At 44.9% G+C, this 20,582-nt stretch overlaps 1 protein-coding gene across 1 annotated transcript in view; it reads right to left on the bottom strand.

Moving 5' to 3' along the window:
- COL3A1 (collagen type III alpha 1 chain) overlaps window positions 1-20,582 on the bottom strand; it is a 335,593-nt gene that overhangs the window by 139,226 nt on the left and 175,785 nt on the right. Inside the window, exons 21-22 of the mRNA XM_069733786.1 lie at window positions 8,977-9,030; window positions 8,755-8,853 (exon numbers count right to left, since the gene is read on the bottom strand). Coding sequence (XP_069589887.1) covers window positions 8,755-8,853; window positions 8,977-9,030 — 153 coding nt within the window. The remainder of the gene's footprint in view (window positions 1-8,754; window positions 8,854-8,976; window positions 9,031-20,582) is intronic.

Raw genomic sequence — 20,582 nt, 5'->3', positions numbered from 1 at the left:
GCTGTACTGTGTGAGTGCAGCTGATTGTGGCTGTCCTGCGCGAGTGCAGCTGAGTGTGGCTGTACTGCGTGAGTGTGGCTGTACTGTGTGGCTGTACTTTGTGAGTGCGGCTGAGTGTGGATGTACTGCGTGATTTCGGCTGAGTGTGGCTCTACTGCGTGAGTGCGGCTGAGTGTGGCTGAACTGTGTACTGTGCGAGGGTGGCTGTACTATGTGAATGCGGCTGAGTGTGGCTGTACTGCGTGTGGTTGAACTGTGTGAGCGCGGCTGAGTGTGGCTGTACTGGTGAGTGTGGCTGTACTGTGTGAGTGAGGCTGTACTGGATGAGTGCAGCTGATTGTGGCTGGACTGTGTGAGTGCAGCTGAGTGTGGCTGTAGTGCGTGAGTGTGGCTGTACTGTGTGGCTGTACTGTGTGAGTGCGGCTGAGTGTGGCTGTACTGTGTGAGTGTGGCTGAGTGAGGCTGTACTGTGTGAGTGTGGCTGAGTGAGGCTGTACTGAGTGTGGCTGTACTGTGTGAGTGCAGCTGAGTGTGGCTCTACTGCTTGAGTGCGGGTGAGTGTGGCTCTACTTTGTGAGTGTGACTGTACTGTGTGGCTGTAGTTTGTGAGCGCGGCTGAGTGTAGATGTACTGTGTGATTTTGGCTGAGTGTGGCTCTACTGCGTGGGTGCGGCTGAGTGTGGCTGAACTGTGTACTGTGCGAGTGTGGCTGTACTGTGTGAGTGCGGCTTAGTGTGGCTGTACTGCGTGAGTGTGGCTGTACTGTGTTAGTGTGGCTGTACTGGGTGAGTGCAGCTGATTGTGGCTGGACTGCGTGAGTGCAGCTGAGTGTGGCTGTAGTGCGTGAGTGTGGCTGCACTGTGTGGCTGTACTGTGTGTGTGCGGCTGAGTGTGGCTGTACTGCGTGAGTGCGGCTGTACTGTGTGTCTGTACTTTGTGAGTGCGGCTGAGTGTGGATGTACTGCGTGATTTTGGGTGAGTGTGGCTCTACTGCGTGAGTGCGGCTGAGTGTGGCTGAACTGTGTACTGTGCGAGTGTGGCTGTACTGTGTGAGTGCGGCTGAGTGTGGCTGTACTGCATGTGGTTGAACTGTGTGAGTGCAGCTGAGTGTGGCTGTACTGCGTCAGTGTTGCTGTACTGTGTGCTTGTGGCTGTACTGCGTGAGTGCAGCTGAGTGTGGCTGTAGTACGTGAGTGTGGCTGTACTGTGTCTGTACTGTTGGAGTGTGGCTGAGTGTGGCTGTACTGTGTGAGTGTGGCTGTACAGTGTGGCTGTACTGTGAGTGCGGCTGTACTGTGTGGCTGTACTGTGTGAGTGCGGCTGAGTGTGGCTGTACTGAGTGAGTGTGGCTGTACTTAGTGAGTGTGGCTGTACTGTGTGAGTGCAGCTGAGTGTGGCTCTACTGCTTGAGTGTGGCTGAGTGTGGTTCTACTGTGCGGGTGTGGCTCTACTGTGCGGGTGTGGCTCTACTCTGCGAGTGTGGCTGTATTGTGTGTGTGTGGCTGTATTGTGTGAGTGCGGCTGAGTGTGGCTGTACTGTGTGTGGCTGTACTGTGTGAGTGTGGCTGTACTGTGTGAGTGTGGCTGTACTGTGTGAGTGCGGCTGAGTGTGGCTGTACTGCGTGTGGCTGTACTGTATGAGTGTGTCTGTACTGTGTGAGTGTGGCTGTACTGTGTGGCTGTACTGTGTGAGTGCGGCTGAGTGTGGCTGTACTGTGTGTGTGGCTGAGTTTGGCTTTACTGAGTGAGTGTGGCTGTACTGCGTGGCTGTACTGTGTGAGTGCAGCTGATTGTGGCTCTACTGCTCGAGTGTGGCTGAGTGTGGCTCTACTGTGCGAGTGTGGCTCTACTGTGCGAGTGTGGCTCTACTGTGCGAGTGTGGCTGTACTGTGTGAGTGCGGCTGAGTGTGGCTGTACTGTGTGTGGCTGTACTGTGTGTGTGACTGTACTGTGTGAGTGCGGCTAAATGTGTGGCTCTACTGTGCGAGTGTGGCTCTACTGTGCGAGTGTCGCTGTACTGTGTGAGTGTGGCTGTACTGTGTGAGTGCGGCTGAGTGTGGCTCTACTGTGCGAGTGTGGCTCTACTGTGCGAGTGTCGCTGTACTGTGTGAGTGTGGCTGTACTTTGTGAGTGTGGCTGAGTGTGGATGTACTGCGTGATTTCGGCTGAGTGTGGCTCTACTGCGTGAGTGCGGCTGAGTGTGGCTGAACTGTGTACTGTGCGAGTGTGGCTGTACTGTGTGAGTGCGGCTGAGTGTGGCTGTACTGCGTGTGGTTGAACTGTGTGAGTGCGGCTGAGTGTGGCTGTACTGCGTAAGTGTGGCTGTACTGTGTGAGTGTGGCTGTACTGGGTGAGTGCAGCTGATTGTGGCTGGACTGCGTGAGTGCAGCTGAGTGTGGCTGTAGTGCGTGAGTGTGGCTGTACTGTGTGGCTGTACTGTGGGAGTGCGGCTGTACTGTGTGAGTGTGGCTGAGTGTGGCTGTACTGTGTGGCTGTACTTTGTGTGTGCGGCTGAGTGTGGAAGTACTGCGTGATTTCGGCTGAGTGTGGCTCTACTGGGTGAGTGCGGCTGAACTGTGTACTGTGCGAGTGTGGCTGTACTGTGTGAGTGCAGCTGAGTGTGGCTGTACTGCGTGTGGTTGAAATGGGTGAGTGCGGCTGAGTGTGGCTGTACTGCATAAGTGTAGCTGTACTGTGTGAGTGTGGCTGTACTGGGTGAGTGCAGCTGATTGTGGCTGGACTGCGTGAGTGCAGCTGAGTGTGGCTGTAGTGCGTGAGTGTGGCTGTACTGTGAGTGCGGCTGTACTGTGTGACTGTACTGTGTGAGTGCAGCTGAGTGTGGCTGTACTGTGTGAGTGTGGCTGTACTGAGTGAGTGTGGCTGTACTGTGTGGCTGTACTGTGAGTGCAGCTGACTGTGGCTCTACTGCTTGAGTGTGGCTGAGTGTGGCTCTACTGTGCGGGTGTGGCTCTACTGTGCGGGTGTGGCTCTACTGTGCGGGTGTGGCTCTACTGTGCGAGTGTGGCTGTATTGTGTGTGTGTGGCTGTATTGTGTGAGTGCGGCTGTACTGTGTGAGTGCGGCTGAGTGTGGCTGTACTGTGTGTGGCTGTACTGTGTGAGTGTGGCTGTACTGTGTGAGTGCGGCTGAGTGTGGCTGCACTGCGTGTGGCTGTACTGTATGAGTGTGTCTGTACTGTGTGAGTGTGGATGTACTGTGTGGCTGTACAGTGTGAGTGCGGGTGAGTGTGGCTCTACTTTGTGAGTGTGGCTGTACTGTGTGGCTGTACTTTGTGAGCGCGGCTGAGTGTAGATGTACTGCGTGATTTTGGCTGAGTGTGGCTCTACTGCGTGGGTGCGGCTGAGTGTGGCTGAACTGTGTACTGTGCGAGTGTGGCTGTACTGTGTGAGTGCGGCTTAGTGTGGCTGTACTGCGTGAGTGTGGCTGTACTGTGTTAGTGTGGCTGTACTGGGTGAGTGCAGCTGATTGTGGCTGGACTGCGTGAGTGCAGCTGAGTGTGGCTGTAGTACGTGAGTGTGGCTGTACTGTTTGGCTGTACTGTTGGAGTGTGGCTGAGGGTGGCTGTACTGTGTGAGTGTGGCTGTACTGTGTGGCTGTACTGTGAGTGCGGCTGTACTGTGTGACTGTACTGTGTGAGTGCAGCTGAGTGTGGCTGTACTGTGTGAGTGTGGCTGTACTGTGTGAGTGTGGCTGTACTGTGTGAGTGCGGCTGAGTGTGGCTGTACTGCGTGTGGCTGTACTGTATGAGTGTGTCTGTACTGTGTGAGTGTGGCTGTACTGTGTGGCTGTACTGTTTGAGTGCGGCTGAGTGTGGCTGTACTGTGTGAGTGTGGCTGAGTTTGGCTTTACTGAGTGAGTGTGGCTGTACTGTGTGGCTGTACTGTGTGAGTGCAGCTGATTGTGGCTCTACTGCTTGAGTGTGGCTGAGTGTGGCTCTACTGTGTGAGTGTGGCTGAGTGTGGCTCTACTGTGCAAGTGTGGCTCTACTGTGCGAGTGTGGCTGTACTGTGTGAGTGTGGCTGCACTGTGTGAGTGCGGCTGAGTGTGGCTGTACTGTGTGTGGCTGTACTGTGTGTGTGGCTGTACTGTGGGAGTGTGGCTGTACTGTGTAAGTGTGACTGTACTGTGTGAGTGCGGCTGAGTGTGGCTCTACTGTGCGAGTGTGGCTCTACTGTGCGAGTGTGGCTCTACTGTGCGAGTGTCGCTGTACTGTGTGAGTGTGGCTGTACTGTGTGAGTGCGGCTGAGTGTGGCTCTACTGTGCGAGTGTGGCTCTACTGTGCGAGTGTCGCTGTACTGTGTGAGTGTGGCTGTACTGTGTGAGTGCGGCTGAGTGTGGCTGTACTGTGTGTGGCTGTACTATGTGTGTGGCTGTACTGTGGGAGTGTGGCTGTACTATGTAAGTGTGACTGTACTGTGTGAGTGTGGCTGTACTGTGTGAGTGTGGCTGAGTGGCTGTACTGTGTGTGGCTATACTGTATGAGTGTGTCTGTACTGCGTGAGTGTGGCTGTACTGCGTGAGTGTGGTTGTACTGTGTGGGTGCGGCTGTATTGTGTCAGTGCGGCTGAGTGCGGCTGTACTGTGTGAGTGCGGCTGAGTATGGCTGTATTGTGTGTGTGGCTGTACTGCGTGTGGCTGAGTGTAGCTGTACTGTGTAAGTGTGGCAGTACTGTGTGAGTGTGGCTGTACTGTGTGAGTGCGGCTGAGTGTGGCTGTACTGTGTGAGTGCAGCTGAGTGTGGCTCTACTGTGCGGCTGTACTGCGTGACTGTGGCTGTACTGCATGAGTGTGGTTGTACTGTGTGAGTGTGGCTGTACTGTGTGAGTGCGGCTGAGTGTGGCTGTACTGTGTGAATGCGCCTGAGTGTTGCTGTACTGTGTGAGTGTGGCTGTACTGTGAGTGCGGCTGAGTGTGGCTGTACTGCATGTGGCTGAGTGTGGCTGTACTGCATGTGGCTGAGTGTGGCTGTACTGCATGTGGCTGAGTGTGGCTGTACTGTGTAAGTGTGGCTGTACTGTGTGAGTGTGGCTGTACTGTGTGAGTGAAGCTGAGTGTGGCTGTACTGTGTGAGTGCGGGCGAGTGTGGCTGTACTGTGTGAGTGCGGCTGAGTGTGGCTGTACTTACTGCCTGAGTGCGGTGCTGGCTATAATGAATACAGCACCCCTGCAGCCAGCACAGCGAGGGCTTACTCTGCCCACTCGCGTTTTTGGTCACATGCTTTTGACATCATCGAAGGTCCTGGAGCTCCGCTGGGTTCTACATCTACCCTGACCGGAGCTGCAGAGCACGGAGCCCCCATGGCCGCTATATTATGGGTATACACAGGTGTGTGGAGCCCCCATGGCCGGTATATTGGGGGGGATAAGTAAGTTCGGCTGCGTCACTCTGGTCCAGACTGCGCAGGCGCAGTGCTTCGCGCTTGAGCAGTCTATAAAGGCTTCGGACAGACAGAGTGATGCTCCCACCGTTATATGACAGATAGAGTGTGGCTGTAGTGCGTGAGTGTGGCTGTACTGTGTGGCTGTACTGTTGGAGTGCGGCTGTACTGTGTGAGTGCGGCTGAGTGTGGCTGTACTGTGTGGCTGTACTGTGTGAGTGCGGCTGAGTGTGGATGTACTGCGTGAGTGCGGCTGTACTGTGTGGCTGTACTTTGTGAGTGCGGCTGAGTGTGGCTGAACTGTGTACTGTGCGAGTTTGGCTGTACTGTGTAAGTGCAGCTGAGTGTGGCTGTACTGCGTGTGGTTGAACTGTGTTAGTGCGGCTGAGTGTGGCTGTACTGCGTAAGTGTGGCTGTACTGGGTGAGTGCAGCTGATTGTGGCTGGACTGCGTGAGTGCAGCTGAGTGTGGCTGTAGTACGTGAGTGTGGCTGTACTGTGTGGCTGTACTGTTGGAGTGCGGCTGTACTGTGTGGCTGTACTGTGTGAGTGCGGCTGTACTGTGTGGCTGTACTGTGTGAGTGCGGCTGAGTGTGGCTGTACTGTGTGAGTGTGGCTGAGCGGCTGAGTGTGGCTGTACTGTGTGAGTGTGGCTGAGTGTGGCTGTACTGAGTGAGTGTGGCTGTACTGAGTGAGTGTGGCTGTACTTAGTGAGTGTGGCTGTACTGTGTGAGTGCAGCTGAGTGTGGCTCTACTGCTTGAGTGTGGCTGAGTGTGGCTCTACTGTGCGGGTGTGGCTCTACTGTGCAGGTGTGGCTCTACTGTGCGAGTGTGGCTGTACTGTGTGAGTGTGGCTGTATTGTGTGAGTGCGGCTGTACTGTGTGAGTGCGGCTGAGTGTGGCTTTACTGTGTGTGGCTGTACTGTGTGAGTGTGGCTGTACTGTGTGAGTGTGGCTGTACTGTGTGAGTGCGGCTGAGTGTGGCTGTACTGCGTGTGGCTGTACTGTATGAGTGTGTCTGTATTGTTTGAGTGTGGCTGTACTGTGTATCTGTACTGTTTGTGTGCGGCTGAGTGTGGCTATACTGTGTAGCTGTACTGTGTGAGTGTGGCTGTACTGTGTGAGTGTGGCTGAGTTTGGCTTTACTGAGTGAGTGTGGCTGTACTGTTTGGCTGTACTGTGTGAGTGCAGCTGATTGTGGCTCTACTGCTTGAGTGCGGCTGAGTGTGGCTCTACTGTGTGAGTGTGGCTGAGTGTGGCTCTACTGTGCGAGTGTGGCTGTACTGTGTGAGTGCGGCTATACTGTGTGAGTGCGGCTGAGTGTGGCTGTACTGTGTGTGGCTGTACTGTGTTTGTGGCTGTACTGTGGGAGTGTGGCTGTACTGTGTAAGTGTGACTGTACTGTGTGAGTGTGGCTGTACTGTGTGAGTGCGGATGAGTGTGGCTGTACTGTGTGTGGCTGTACTGTATGAGTGTGTCTGTACTGCGTGAGTGTGGCTGTACTGCGTGAGTGTGGCTGTACTGTGTGAGTGCGGCTGTACAGGACAGGCCGGAGTGAGCCGCCCCCTCCCCCCACAGCTATGCGAAGGCCAGCATGACAATGGGTTGGAGATGAGGGGGTGGGGCTGAAGGGGTTAATTACATTAGGGGGGCGGGGGGGGGCTAGTGGAAGAGGGGTTAGTGAAGTGTCAGGGGGTGGGGGCCGGTCAGTTCCCGCTCACCTTCACAAGAAGCATCCCTCCCTCCCGCCCTTTATTTTGTGGTTCTGTGGGGTTACATTACTCGCGGTGAGCGGGTAGTCCTAGTATTCATATATGGTTCTTTTTGGGTCATTGCGGCAGGGGCGGCTGGGGGGAGTCCTTGGAGTTGGTGGAAATTGGTTTGGAGGGTCCATCGGTATATGGCTCCTCTGTTTTGAAGTTTATTATGTTTCAGATCTGGTGATTGGTGGTGGGGAGTTCCGGCAGGGGTGGTCGGATCTCACGTTTTTACCGCGAACAGTGAACCCTCTTGTGGGGTTTTTGGTGCTCCCGAGCCAGGTTTACAATGGCTGGGAGTAAAATATGGTTTTGAGTTATGTTCGCGGTATGGTTAAAATCACCAGATTCTTGTGGGCTCCAAGGACTTCCCCTAGTTTTTGAAATGTATGCTTTTACATTAATTGTTAACTGTTGTTTTGTTTAATAAACAGGCTGCTGTGGCCTACATAATTCCAAATAAACTCTTGTCTCTGTCTTAATTGGGTTGAATGGGTTCGGGTGGTCGCGTTGGGAGAAAAGGTAAGGGATTGAAAGAGTGTCAGCAGGAGGTATCTCCCTCTTTCCCAAGAGGCTTCGACAATACCAGGGTCATGTGTGAGTGCGGCTGAGTGCGGCTGTACTGTGTGAGTGCGGCTGAGTATGGCTGTATTGTGTGAGTGTGGCTGAGTGTGGCTGTACTGCGTGTGGCTGAGTGTGGCTTTACTGTGTAAGTGTGGCAGTACTGTGTGAGTGTGGCTGTACTGTGTGAGTGCGGCTGAGTGTGGCTGTACTGTGTGAGTGCAGCTGAGTGTGGCTCTACTGTGTGAGTGTGGCTGTACTGTGTGGCTGTACTGCGTGACTGTGGCTGTACTGCATGAGTGTGGTTGTACTGTGTGAGTGTGGCTGTACTGTGTGAGTGCGGCTGAGTGTGGCTGTACTGTGTGAATGCGCCTGAGTGTGGCTGTACTGTGTGAGTGTGGCTGTACTGTGTGAGTGCGGCTGAGTGTGGCTGTACTGCATGTGGCTGAGTGTGGCTGTACTGCATGTGGCTGTACTGTGTGAGTGTGGCTGTACTGTGTGAGTGAAGCTGAGTGTGGCTGTACTGTGTGAGTGCGGGCGAGTTTGGCTGTACTGTGTGAGTGCGGGCGAGTGTGGCTGTACTGTGTGAGTGCGGCTGAGTGTGGCTGTACTGTGTGAGTGCGGCTGAGTGTGGCTGTACTTACTGCCTGAGTGCGGTGCTGGCTATAATGGATACAGCACCCCTGCAGCCAGCACAGCGAGGGCTTACTCCGCCACTCGAGTTTCTGGTCACATGCTTTTGACATCATCGAAGGTCCTTGAGCTCCGCTGGGTTCTACATCTACCCTGACCGGAGCTGCAGAGCACGGAGCCCCCATGGCCGCTATATTATGGGGATACACAGGTGTGTGGAGCCCCCATGGCCGGTATATTGGGGGGAATACGTAAGTTCGGCTGCGTCACTCTGGTCCAGACTGCACAGGCGCAGTGCTTCGCGCTTGCGCAGTCTATAAAGGCTTTGGACAGACAGAGTGATGCTCCCACCGTTATATGATTGATAGATAGATAGATAGATAGATAGATATAGAAAAATACCGACCCTCATTCCAGGTAAGCCTGGACCTCCATCTCTTCCTGGTTCGCCAGCAATTCCTCTAGGTCCAGGACTACCAGCTGGTCCACGTTCTCCTCCAGGCCCCTAAGTGCATAAAGGAAATATAGTTGGAGATAATTAAAAATAAAAATCTATCTATCTATCTATCTATCTATCTATCTATCTATCTATCTATCTATCTATCTATCTAATACAGCATTGACTTACCTTTTCACCTGGTACTCCATTGCTACCTGGGGGCCCACGGAAACCTGGAGATCCCTAGATGAGAAGCAATGCACATAGATGAAATACTTCAGCTGAATATTGTATCTTTAGCACTGCTTAATACATGGTAAATTTGAAGCCCGATTTTAAGAATGGTACAGTATGTAATCTATGTAATTTCATTTCTACTGTGTTCATTATAGGACAAAAAGTATTTGGATAAATCCCTTTAAAAGGTGTTTTTATTTTAACAGGGCCACACATGAGGAATGAGAAGGGGTTGTCCTAGTAGTGGACAACCTTTTTAGTGTGTATTTTCCCAAACATCCTGAATAGTTATTATCTACAGATAGTGTTGTAAATGTGGTTATTCCAACATACTTGTAAACTAAAATAGAATGTAAACTACTGGACAACGTTCACTTTATGAACTAGAATTTAGTTCTAAAACTTTATGATGAAAGGGTTAAACTTCTAGAACCTCCATCAATCCTGAGAATGAAGGGGTGCAGGAGTGATTTAGTGCTGCACATCCTGTTTTTCCTGAGCAGCTGGGAGGCCAGGATGCCGCCATACAGCAAAAACATTAACAGGTATGGAGTGCTGAACCAAACATTGAAGGTTATGCAGAGCTAAATATCTTCTTCATTTTTAGGATCGCTGGAGGTAAATCATACAGAGATGGAATATCCTCGTTATACGTCATGATTTTTAAAGATGAGAATAGCTCTTTAAACAAAATTTAAGCTCAGCTCAATCATTAAAGAGAACCTGTCATCAGAATAATTCATGATTAAAGGTAAGGGTATAATGGTGCTTTTATACTGATTTAATAGGTACCTTCAGTGTAGAAATCCACAGCCTGATTGTTTTTTAATTATCATTAGAAGTTTTGGTGCAATAAGCTATTTGTGCATCAGGTGGGACTGTGGGGCAAGACTGTGGAACGGTTCTTCGAGTTTGCCACAGCCTCTCCTCAGCTTCTGATGTCATCAATGAGGAGCCAAGCTCTCAATCAGTGCATGAACTGCCATCAGCACCATTTTACTGAAGCCACACAGCGAGATTAATGTGTACAAGTTCAACCCGTGGTTAAGACTGGGTTACCGCGAAATGTAAAACAATAAGATAACATGGACTTCAGAGGCAGTGGAGGGGTGTGACAAAGCCAGAGACCATACCCACAGGCCTACCCCGATACAACAAAAGCATATTGCATCAAAACTTCTAATGATAATTTAGCAAAAACTAGGCTGTGGAATTTTTACACTGAAGGTACGAATTAAATCAGTGTAACAGCACCATTATGCCCATACCTCTAGTTTAGTTTAGCATGATCCTCATGACAGGTTCTCTTTAACCTTCGTCTGGCTGACTAGGTACAATTGTAACTATTCCGTTTTAAAATTGCAATAACTTTTTTCGAAAAGCCATACAGGGCTGAAATTTCGTGACATCTCTGCAGTTTTGGTCCAGAATATATTGGCCAAATATCACAGTGGAGGTATATATGAAGGTACAATTGTACCTCTGCAGCCTGTTAACGTTGTAAAATTATGCAGCCTGACGAAGGTTAAATACTGATAATATAGCAGAAAATCTTTTTACATCACAGTGTTTTATACATAATACAAATTATAAGATAGAAACCTGTGTTATTCTAACAAAATGTTTTTTGAAAGACAAAGCTGATTTAGATAATAAGAGGCTTAGTTTGTACTGATTATCTAGACTTTTATTAACATGTTTGAGACCACATAACATATGAGTCACCCGCCAGGGCCGTGGGATACCTGGTACCAGGTCCGGTGTTCACAGGGGGATGTCACGGTGGCGACCAGGTCCGTGGCCATGGGCGCCCATGTAAAAGGGGGAAGATCTTATAAGGGAAAAATGGTTATGTGTCTGTAGTGACGCCACCTGTGATGTTCGGTCAATAGTGGGACCGACACTACATTAAAGGGGTCTTCTGGGGGATGTTGTTGCAGCAATGATGGTAACGCTTCCCACAGGTAAAACGGGATCCCCAGAGGTCCTGAATTGTATGGCGATGATGGTGTAGGCCGGTAAAATGAGCAAAGGACACAAGTTGTAAGTCTTTACCTGGTTTACTGTAGTTAGCAGGCCACAGTACAGGGTACCAGGCACTGATGATGGTGATATAGAAGGGTTAATAATTTGACTTTAATTGCCTTTTGCCTTTAATTGCTAGAATGTGTTTAGAATTTGTTCTCATGATACAGTAGTCTTGTAGTCTATGATTCAAGGATTTTAAACGTTTTATTTTACATGTTTTCAATAGTCAGCCAACAGCATGTTCTGGGTACGTGGGAAATAAAGGTCAGCATGACCCGGGGTAACAGGGGGGAGGGCTACATGAATTACATTGAGAGTTACATTTGTTGTAAATGGTATAAAATACTACCTCTTGCTTCATTACATCAGAAAAAGTGACTTTGCTCACAATCCGTGTGCGATTTCCTTTTTCTCCAAGCGCGCTGGTAAATGAAGGGCATAACCTCCTGATTTGGCCTCACTGGTGATCTGGCATACCTGACATTGGGTCAGAACGCAAACAGCTACAACAATGGTATGGCCCGACCGGCCCAGTGGTAATGGAGGGTTCCCTTGTTCCAGCAGAGGTTCGTGAGCCTTTCCAACTAGCGCTTGCTGCATATGGGGTCCCTACTGCCTGAAGCTTCCTGCAGAGTCCTCTATTCCCCCTGTCCTGAGACAGGTAAGTAGTGTATAATAGCCATGATCCGTCAAACTCAATCTGACAGGTGCCCCGCCCCTATCAAAGTGTATCAAAGTGTGTAACCCCTCCCCTCCCCTTGTCTGACGGCTGGTATCCAGCTGTCCCTCCTTGTTTGATTTCCCCTTTTGATATCGTTTGATATATTTTAATTTGTTGCATTTTGATATTGTTATCACAGTATTTTGCTACAGTGATTATTATATCAGTATTTCTTTTTATATTTTATTCACAGTGTATCCATATAGTGAATAGGGCTGGTGTTTCTGATTGCTAAAATGTTTCTCTACTGAACACTAACTAAATGGTGAACATTACCTAAATGTTTAGGTTAACTGTGGGTCAGAGGTTTATAACACCTAGGTCAATTGTTGTTGTATTTGCGTACCCCGTAAATGTTTATTTTCACAAACAGAAGAGGCAGCTTTTTTTGTTTGTACATGTATTGTACCTGAAGGTTATCTGCGGGGCATTTTGGTGTTTCTGTATGCAATCCTACATCCTTGTATTTGCGTACCCCATAAATGTTTATTTTCACAAACAGAAGAGGCAGCTTTGTTTGTTTGTACATGTATTGTACCTGAAGGTTATCTGCGGGGCATTTTGGTGTTTCTGTATGCAATCCTACATCCTGTTATGTGAAAAGTATTCTCATATTATATCAGTATTTCTTTTTATATTTTATTCACAGTGTATCCATATAGTGAATAGAGCTGGTGTTTCTGTATGCAATCCTACATCCTGTTATGTGAAAAGTATTCTCATTTTACATCTTATAAACTACAGCCAGAGTTTTCACATGTTATAGCTAACAGCATGATGCTGACAAATGCATCATTGCGGTATCTGATAACGACACGATGAACAAGTATGAAAATACACCAATATTAACTATTTTCGCCCGCATTTTATATAAAATCTGCATAAAAAATCTTCTTGGCTGCACCAAAACACGTAAGAAACAAATGTACAACTTTTAGCGCTGCAGCATACGCAGATATTATTTCGGCGTTCTTTAATTCTACATTATTTTATCACACATTAATTGCACAACTTTTATATGATATTTATAACACATTCTCATTTATAAGGGATTTATAACACAATATTGTAAAATCATTTATTGGTGCGCGGCCTTACTAATATCCTTTGAAAATAAATTCAGCATTATTATTCCATGCTGTGACATTTTTATTCTGCAGCAACCTGTTTAGTAAAAATTCAGCATTCTTTTTATATCTTTGGTTTATATTATATTAGCTTTTTGTCATAGGTCAGGGATTTTTTTTTTTTTGCACTTTATTAATATGCGGTTATTAGTCATTTAGGACTTATGTTATCATGTTTTTTGCACTTTATTAATATGCTGACCACATAGGTCAGGGATTTTTGCACTTTATTAATATGCGGGCCACATAGGTCAGTGATTTTTGCACTTTATTAACATACAACACACACAAGAAATAGACATTTAGAACTTATTTATGATTAATATGCGATTATTAGGCATTTAGGACTTATGTTATCATGTTTTTGCACTTTATTAATATGCGGTTATTAGGCATTTAGGACTTATGTTATCATGTTTTTTGCACTTTATTAATATGCTGACCACATAGGTCAGGGATTTTTTGTGCTTTATTAATATGCGGGCCACAAACACTTCTGCACCCACGGGCGCTTCTCAACCAACCATGCATCCGGTACTCATCAGGCACTGTGAAATAATGCAAAAATACATCTGTGTGCGGCTGTCGGCATCAACATTTTGCTATTATAAGTTTATGGTTCTGTAAAGAACACGCAACACATACAGAACTCACACACACACACAAATACACACAGCACACAACACGCACATATTATGAAAAATGACAACCATTGTATGTGATTTAAAAGACTTTAGTTAGATTTATCAGGGGTGATTTAGTTTGAAAGCACGCAGCTCCTCGGTATTGTCAGGTGTTGGACACGCATTTAACAGTCTTTCATATGTATCGCAGAAAGATTTTAGTTCCAACTGCGGGTCAGCGGCTTAAAGAAAAGTTATTGTGGCCTTGATTCTGGGGTAACACATGTTTATAAATATAGCCTAGTCGTGTATTTATTTTACACATGGTTTATAACACCTTTCATTTGTTTTTGTTGTTTGATTGTCATGTAAGAAGCGTTGTGTTTTATACGAATATAAAAGTGACACATTCCCATATATTATTACAGCTTTCATTAATTCTACATTATTTTAGCACATATTAATTTTACACTATTAATTTTACAGGTGCCTGTGCTGCCTATAATTTGACTCCTTTTTATACAAAGACATCTAACATATACAGACTTTTAATGTTTTTGTGTAAAATCGCGGTCAGACAGGCACAAACACACACACACACACACGCACACAACACAGAACCACACACAACAAACACACAGAACCACACACACACACAACACATACAGCACACACACACACACAAGAAATAGACATTTAGGACTTATTTATGTTATTATCTTTATGCACTTTGGATGTGCTGTCTATAATTTGACTCTATCCTTGTTTTGTTGAAAATAACTGGACATATATAAGAAACCGGGCAATATATCTTTATAGAAATAACACTTCTGCACTCTTTGTGCATTTCTATCAGTTTTATTCATGCATTTATAACACAACATGTTTGATATTGGTAATTTGATTCTGGGAACACATTTTAAGTTACTGCTGCACATGTATTACTGTTTTTCTTGTTTTTTGTGTAAAATTTCGTTGTTGGCTTACAAAGACATTTCTTTGAGAAATGTGTAGCATAACCAATTACCCATCACGGCCACTAGATGGCAGAATATCATATTAATTATTCTGGGATAACATTTCTCTTTGTGCATTTCTATCAGTTTTATTTATGCTTTTATAACACAACATGTTTGATATTGTTAATTTGATTCGGGGATAACACATGTTTATAAAAATAACGCTATAGCAAGCGGTAATGTCAAATTCTGAAAATAGCCATTTTATATTGAATTACTAACATTTTTCTATTTTAGCGCTGACACAGCCACATATATTATTCCAGCTTTCTTTAATTCTGCATTATTTTATCACATGATGAAAATAGTCATTTTATATTGAATTATTGCAGCTCGCGGCGCGTTACCACTGGACTCGTTTCTCAATTAATTTCCCAGCTGGCGACGCTATCTATAATTCTGCGTATACCTTAAGCGTGTATTTACATGGCAGTGTAATTATTTCCAACAAAAAAACAGCATCTCAAATTTTAAGTTAGCTAACAGCATAATGATGACAAATGCATCTTTGCGGAATCTGATAACGACACGATGAACAAAGGACGGACCCTGACAAATACACACAACACACAACACGCACATATTATGAAAAATGACAACCATTGTATGTGATTTAAAAGACTTTAGTTAGATTTATCAGGGGTGATTTAGTTTGAAAGCACGCAGCTCCTCGGTAATGTCAGGTGTTGGACATGCATTTAACAGTCTTTCATATGTATCGCAGAAAGATTTTAGTTCCATCTGTGCGAGTTTGCTTTGAGCGTACTGCGCAGACATGTCAGTAAACATTTTGACATGGTCAGCATCCCACGAAGGACGACCTGTGTAAGGTGTATGTACAGCAACTTTCTGCTTTCTACCTACACGGCGTCGGGATACGGCTCGTTTCTTTAGAGGTAATACAGGGGCAAAAACGCTAGAAGAGCCTGCAAGAGCAGTATCTGCAGATTGCACAGTCTGGCACACAGGTATATTGAGGGGCTCTGTGGGTGACCACATACCCTCGGAGAGCTGTTCAATTTCTCTGTTTTCAGGCGTAACTTGTGGTATGACGCCTGTGCTATTGGCGGGCCGAGTTATGCGGGGCCTAGCGTTCGGCGCTGCACGTTTCTCTCTTGAAATGTTCGTATATTTCTGATGTGAAATCTTGGGGCTTGGATTCCCGGGTTGTTTTGGTGCAGCGTAGCATTCATCACGATCCACAACACAGATGGGCGAGAGAGATGTTGTTCGCACCGCCGTATTAGGTCTTTGTGGTTGATTCTCTTCAGCGTCGTAATTACGCCGGTGCAAAACTCGTTGCTGAAGAGGCGACGTATCTAAAAGAAAAGATACAAGTGGCGGTTAGCCGCGAAACGGCGCAAAATTGGAAAAGCTAAACGGCGACGCATAGCTATGATCATGCGTAATATTTGAAAAGTTAATGGGGACAGGTACCCATGAAATCATTGTAACAATATTTACATAAACCTGTATAGAGCAGTCCAGATATATACTTACAAGTATGAAGCGGGAATTGTCCCACATCAGCTCCTGGTTTAACGGGCGGCGCAATGCTCAAACTCGCAGAGGCGGGAATATTCTCTTTTTCAAGCTGTATTTTCCGGGCAACTAGATTAGCGGGTGTAAGTAAAAATATAACGATTAGCGAACACAGAATTGATTTTCTACACAAAACTGCAGCGGTGAGACGAATATATATATATATATATATATATATATATTCAAAAATGAATTTTCTGACAGTTAGCTAGCAGCTGTAAGTAAATATGAGTATTACACAAAAGTGAGAATCGACTGTATTTCAAGTGAACAGATACCTTTTCTATTCTTGAAACATCGGCGTAACGAGTTGCCGCGTCTTTTAGGAGCATCGGGTTTCGATGAAGTTGCAGGGTTCTTGACATCTATGATCTCCACGTCTGAACCCAGCGTATCGCGTGGTTCGGGAACACACCAGTTTTCAGCCATATCGTCAGATGTCTCCGTGTCAGTATCTGTATGAGAAATTGCGCGTAGTTTGTGTTTACATACAAAGGATTAAAGCAACTGATATAGTATAATATAGTTTTACGGTATAAACATATTTGCGGTGTAAATTAATATAGCAAGACTTATGCCGCTATATATTAATAATTCAGTATTATATTGGTGGCTACCGCTATTATTTGTTTTATTAATTTAATCATATATTTATTATGACATAATTTGTGTAATACAATAGTTAATAGATGCTATAGTTTTACGCCATAAACAGTATATATTAACATAGATAATATATATATATATATATATATATATATATATATTAGCTTTCTTACATGTGATACATGAAAGATAAATATCTTTGTACCGTGTTACAATGACATTTTTCCCTATCTAAAAGCAAAAAGGTGCTCCTAATTACCCATGATGAGATGAAGAGCAGGCCCATTATCGGCTATCGGCGCCACGGCTTCAATGCGCGCATAATTCTGCGTTATGAAATTATTGCGCCAATCGGGCGACATACACGGCTCTTAAATAAGAAAGAATGCATGAATATATAATTAATATAATTTACTTATAATATAATGACACAATCAGAATGAGTATTGACTCATTCTGATTGTGTCATTATATTATAAGTAAATTATATTAATTATATATTCATGCATTCTTTCTTATTTAAGAGCCGTGTATGTCGCCCGATTGGCGCAATAATTTCATAACGCAGAATTATGCGCGCATTGAAGCCGTGGCGCCGATAGCCGATAATGGGCCTGCTCTTCATCTCATCATGGGTAATTAGGAGCACCTTTTTGCTTTTAGATAGGGAAAAATGTCATTGTAACACGGTACAAAGATATTTATCTTTCATGTATCACATGTAAGAAAGCTAAATATATATATATATATATATATTATCTATGTTAATATATACTGTTTATGGCGTAAAACTATAGCATCTATTAACTATTGTATTACACAAATTATGTCATAATAAATATATGATTAAATTAATAAAACAAATAATAGCGGTAGCCACCAATATAATACTGAATTATTAATATATAGCGGCATAAGTCTTGCTATATTAATTTACACCGCAAATATGTTTATACCGTAAAACTATATTATACTATATCAGTTGCTTTAATCCTTTGTATGTAAACACAAACTACGCGCAATTTCTCATACAGATACTGACACGGAGACATCTGACGATATGGCTGAAAACTGGTGTGTTCCCGAACCACGCGATACGCTGGGTTCAGACGTGGAGATCATAGATGTCAAGAACCCTGCAACTTCAGCGAAACCCGATGCTCCTAAAAGACGCGGCAACTCGTTACGCCGATGTTTCAAGAATAGAAAAGGTATCTGTTCACTTGAAATACAGTCGATTCTCACTTTTGTGTAATACTCATATTTACTTACAGCTGCTAGCTAACTGTCAGAAAATTCATTTTTGAATATATATATATATATATATATATATATATATATATATATATATTCGTCTCACCGCTGCAGTTTTGTGTAGAAAATCAATTCTGTGTTCGCTAATCGTTATATTTTTACTTACACCCGCTAATCTAGTTGCCCGGAAAATACAGCTTGAAAAAGAGAATATTCCCGCCTCTGCGAGTTTGAGCATTGCGCCGCCCGTTAAACCAGGAGCTGATGTGGGACAATTCCCGCTTCATACTTGTAAGTATATATCTGGACTGCTCTATACAGGTTTATGTAAATATTGTTACAATGATTTCATGGGTACCTGTCCCCATTAACTTTTCAAATATTACGCATGATCATAGCTATGCGTCGCCGTTTAGCTTTTCCAATTTTGCGCCGTTTCGCGGCTAACCGCCACTTGTATCTTTTCTTTTAGATACGTCGCCTCTTCAGCAACGAGTTTTGCACCGGCGTAATTACGACGCTGAAGAGAATCAACCACAAAGACCTAATACGGCGGTGCGAACAACATCTCTCTCGCCCATCTGTGTTGTGGATCGTGATGAATGCTACACTGCACCAAAACAACCCGGGAATCCAAGCCCCAAGATTTCACATCAGAAATATACGAACATTTCAAGAGAGAAACGTGCAGCGCCGAACGCTAGGCCCCGCATAACTCGGCCCGCCAATAGCACAGGCGTCATACCACAAGTTACGCCTGAAAACAGAGAAATTGAACAGCTCTCCGAGGGTATGTGGTCACCCACAGAGCCCCTCAATATACCTGTGTGCCAGACTGTGCAATCTGCAGATACTGCTCTTGCAGGCTCTTCTAGCGTTTTTGCCCCTGTATTACCTCTAAAGAAACGAGCCGTATCCCGACGCCGTGTAGGTAGAAAGCAGAAAGTTGCTGTACATACACCTTACACAGGTCGTCCTTCGTGGGATGCTGACCATGTCAAAATGTTTACTGACATGTCTGCGCAGTACGCTCAAAGCAAACTCGCACAGATGGAACTAAAATCTTTCTGCGATACATATGAAAGACTGTTAAATGCATGTCCAACACCTGACATTACCGAGGAGCTGCGTGCTTTCAAACTAAATCACCCCTGATAAATCTAACTAAAGTCTTTTAAATCGCATACAATGGTTGTCATTTTTCATAATATGTGCGTGTTGTGTGTTGTGTGTATTTGTCAGGGTCCGTCCTTTGTTCATCGTGTCGTTATCAGATTCCGCAAAGATGCATTTGTCATCATTATGCTGTTAGCTAACTTAAAATTTGAGATGCTGTTTTATTGTGAGAAATAATTACACTGCCATGTAAATACACGCCTAAGGTATACGCAGAATTATAGATAGCGTCGCCAGCTGGGAAATTAATTGAGAAACGAGTCCAGTGGTAACGCGCCGCGAGCTGCAATAATTCAATATAAAATGACTATTTTCATCATGTGATAAAATAATGCAGAATTAAAGAAAGCTGGAATAATATATGTGGCTGTGTCAGCGCTAAAATAGAAAAATGTTAGTAATTCAATATAAAATGGCTATTTTCAGAATTTGACATTACCGCTTGCTATAGCGTTATTTTTATAAACATGTGTTATCCCCGAATCAAATTAACAATATCAAACATGTTGTGTTATAAAAGCATAAATAAAACTGATAGAAATGCACAAAGAGAAATGTTATCCCAGAATAATTAATATGATATTCTGCCATCTAGTGGCCGTGATGGGTAATTGGTTATGCTACACATTTCTCAAAGAAATGTCTTTGTAAGCCAACAACGAAATTTTACACAAAAAACAAGAAAAACAGTAATACATGTGCAGCAGTAACTTAAAATGTGTTCCCAGAATCAAATTACCAATATCAAACATGTTGTGTTATAAATGCATGAATAAAACTGATAGAAATGCACAAAGAGTGCAGAAGTGTTATTTCTATAAAGATATATTGCCCGGTTTCTTATGTATGTCCAGTTATTTTCAACAAAACAAGGATAGAGTCAAATTATAGACAGCACATCCAAAGTGCATAAAGATAACATAAATAAGTCCTAAATGTCTATTTCTTGTGTGTGTGTGTGTGTGTGTGTGCTGTATGTGTTGTGTGTGTGTGGTTCTGTGTGTTTGTTGTGTGTGGTTCTGTGTTGTGTGCGTGTGTGTGTGTGTGTGTTTGTGCCTGTCTGACCGCGATTTTACACAAAAACATTAAAAGTCTGTATATGTTAGATGTCTTTGTATAAAAAGGAGTCAAATTATAGGCAGCACAGGCACCTGTAAAATTAATAGTGTAAAATTAATATGTGCTAAAATAATGTAGAATTAATGAAAGCTGTAATAATATATGGGAATGTGTCACTTTTATATTCGTATAAAACACAACGCTTCTTACATGACAATCAAACAACAAAAACAAATGAAAGGTGTTATAAACCATGTGTAAAATAAATACACGACTAGGCTATATTTATAAACATGTGTGTTAGGGGTCGAGTTCCCGCTTCTGCACAGGGGGAATCTCGAGCCACTTCCGCTGCGGTCTCCCATTCTTGTCCAGCCGCAGTGGAGCCTGCTCAGCAAGGACG

Source organism: Ranitomeya imitator, chromosome 7, assembly GCF_032444005.1.
Source record: "Ranitomeya imitator isolate aRanImi1 chromosome 7, aRanImi1.pri, whole genome shotgun sequence".
Taxonomy (NCBI): domain Eukaryota; kingdom Metazoa; phylum Chordata; class Amphibia; order Anura; family Dendrobatidae; genus Ranitomeya; species Ranitomeya imitator.
This window is presented reverse-complemented; position numbering and strand designations above follow the sequence as displayed.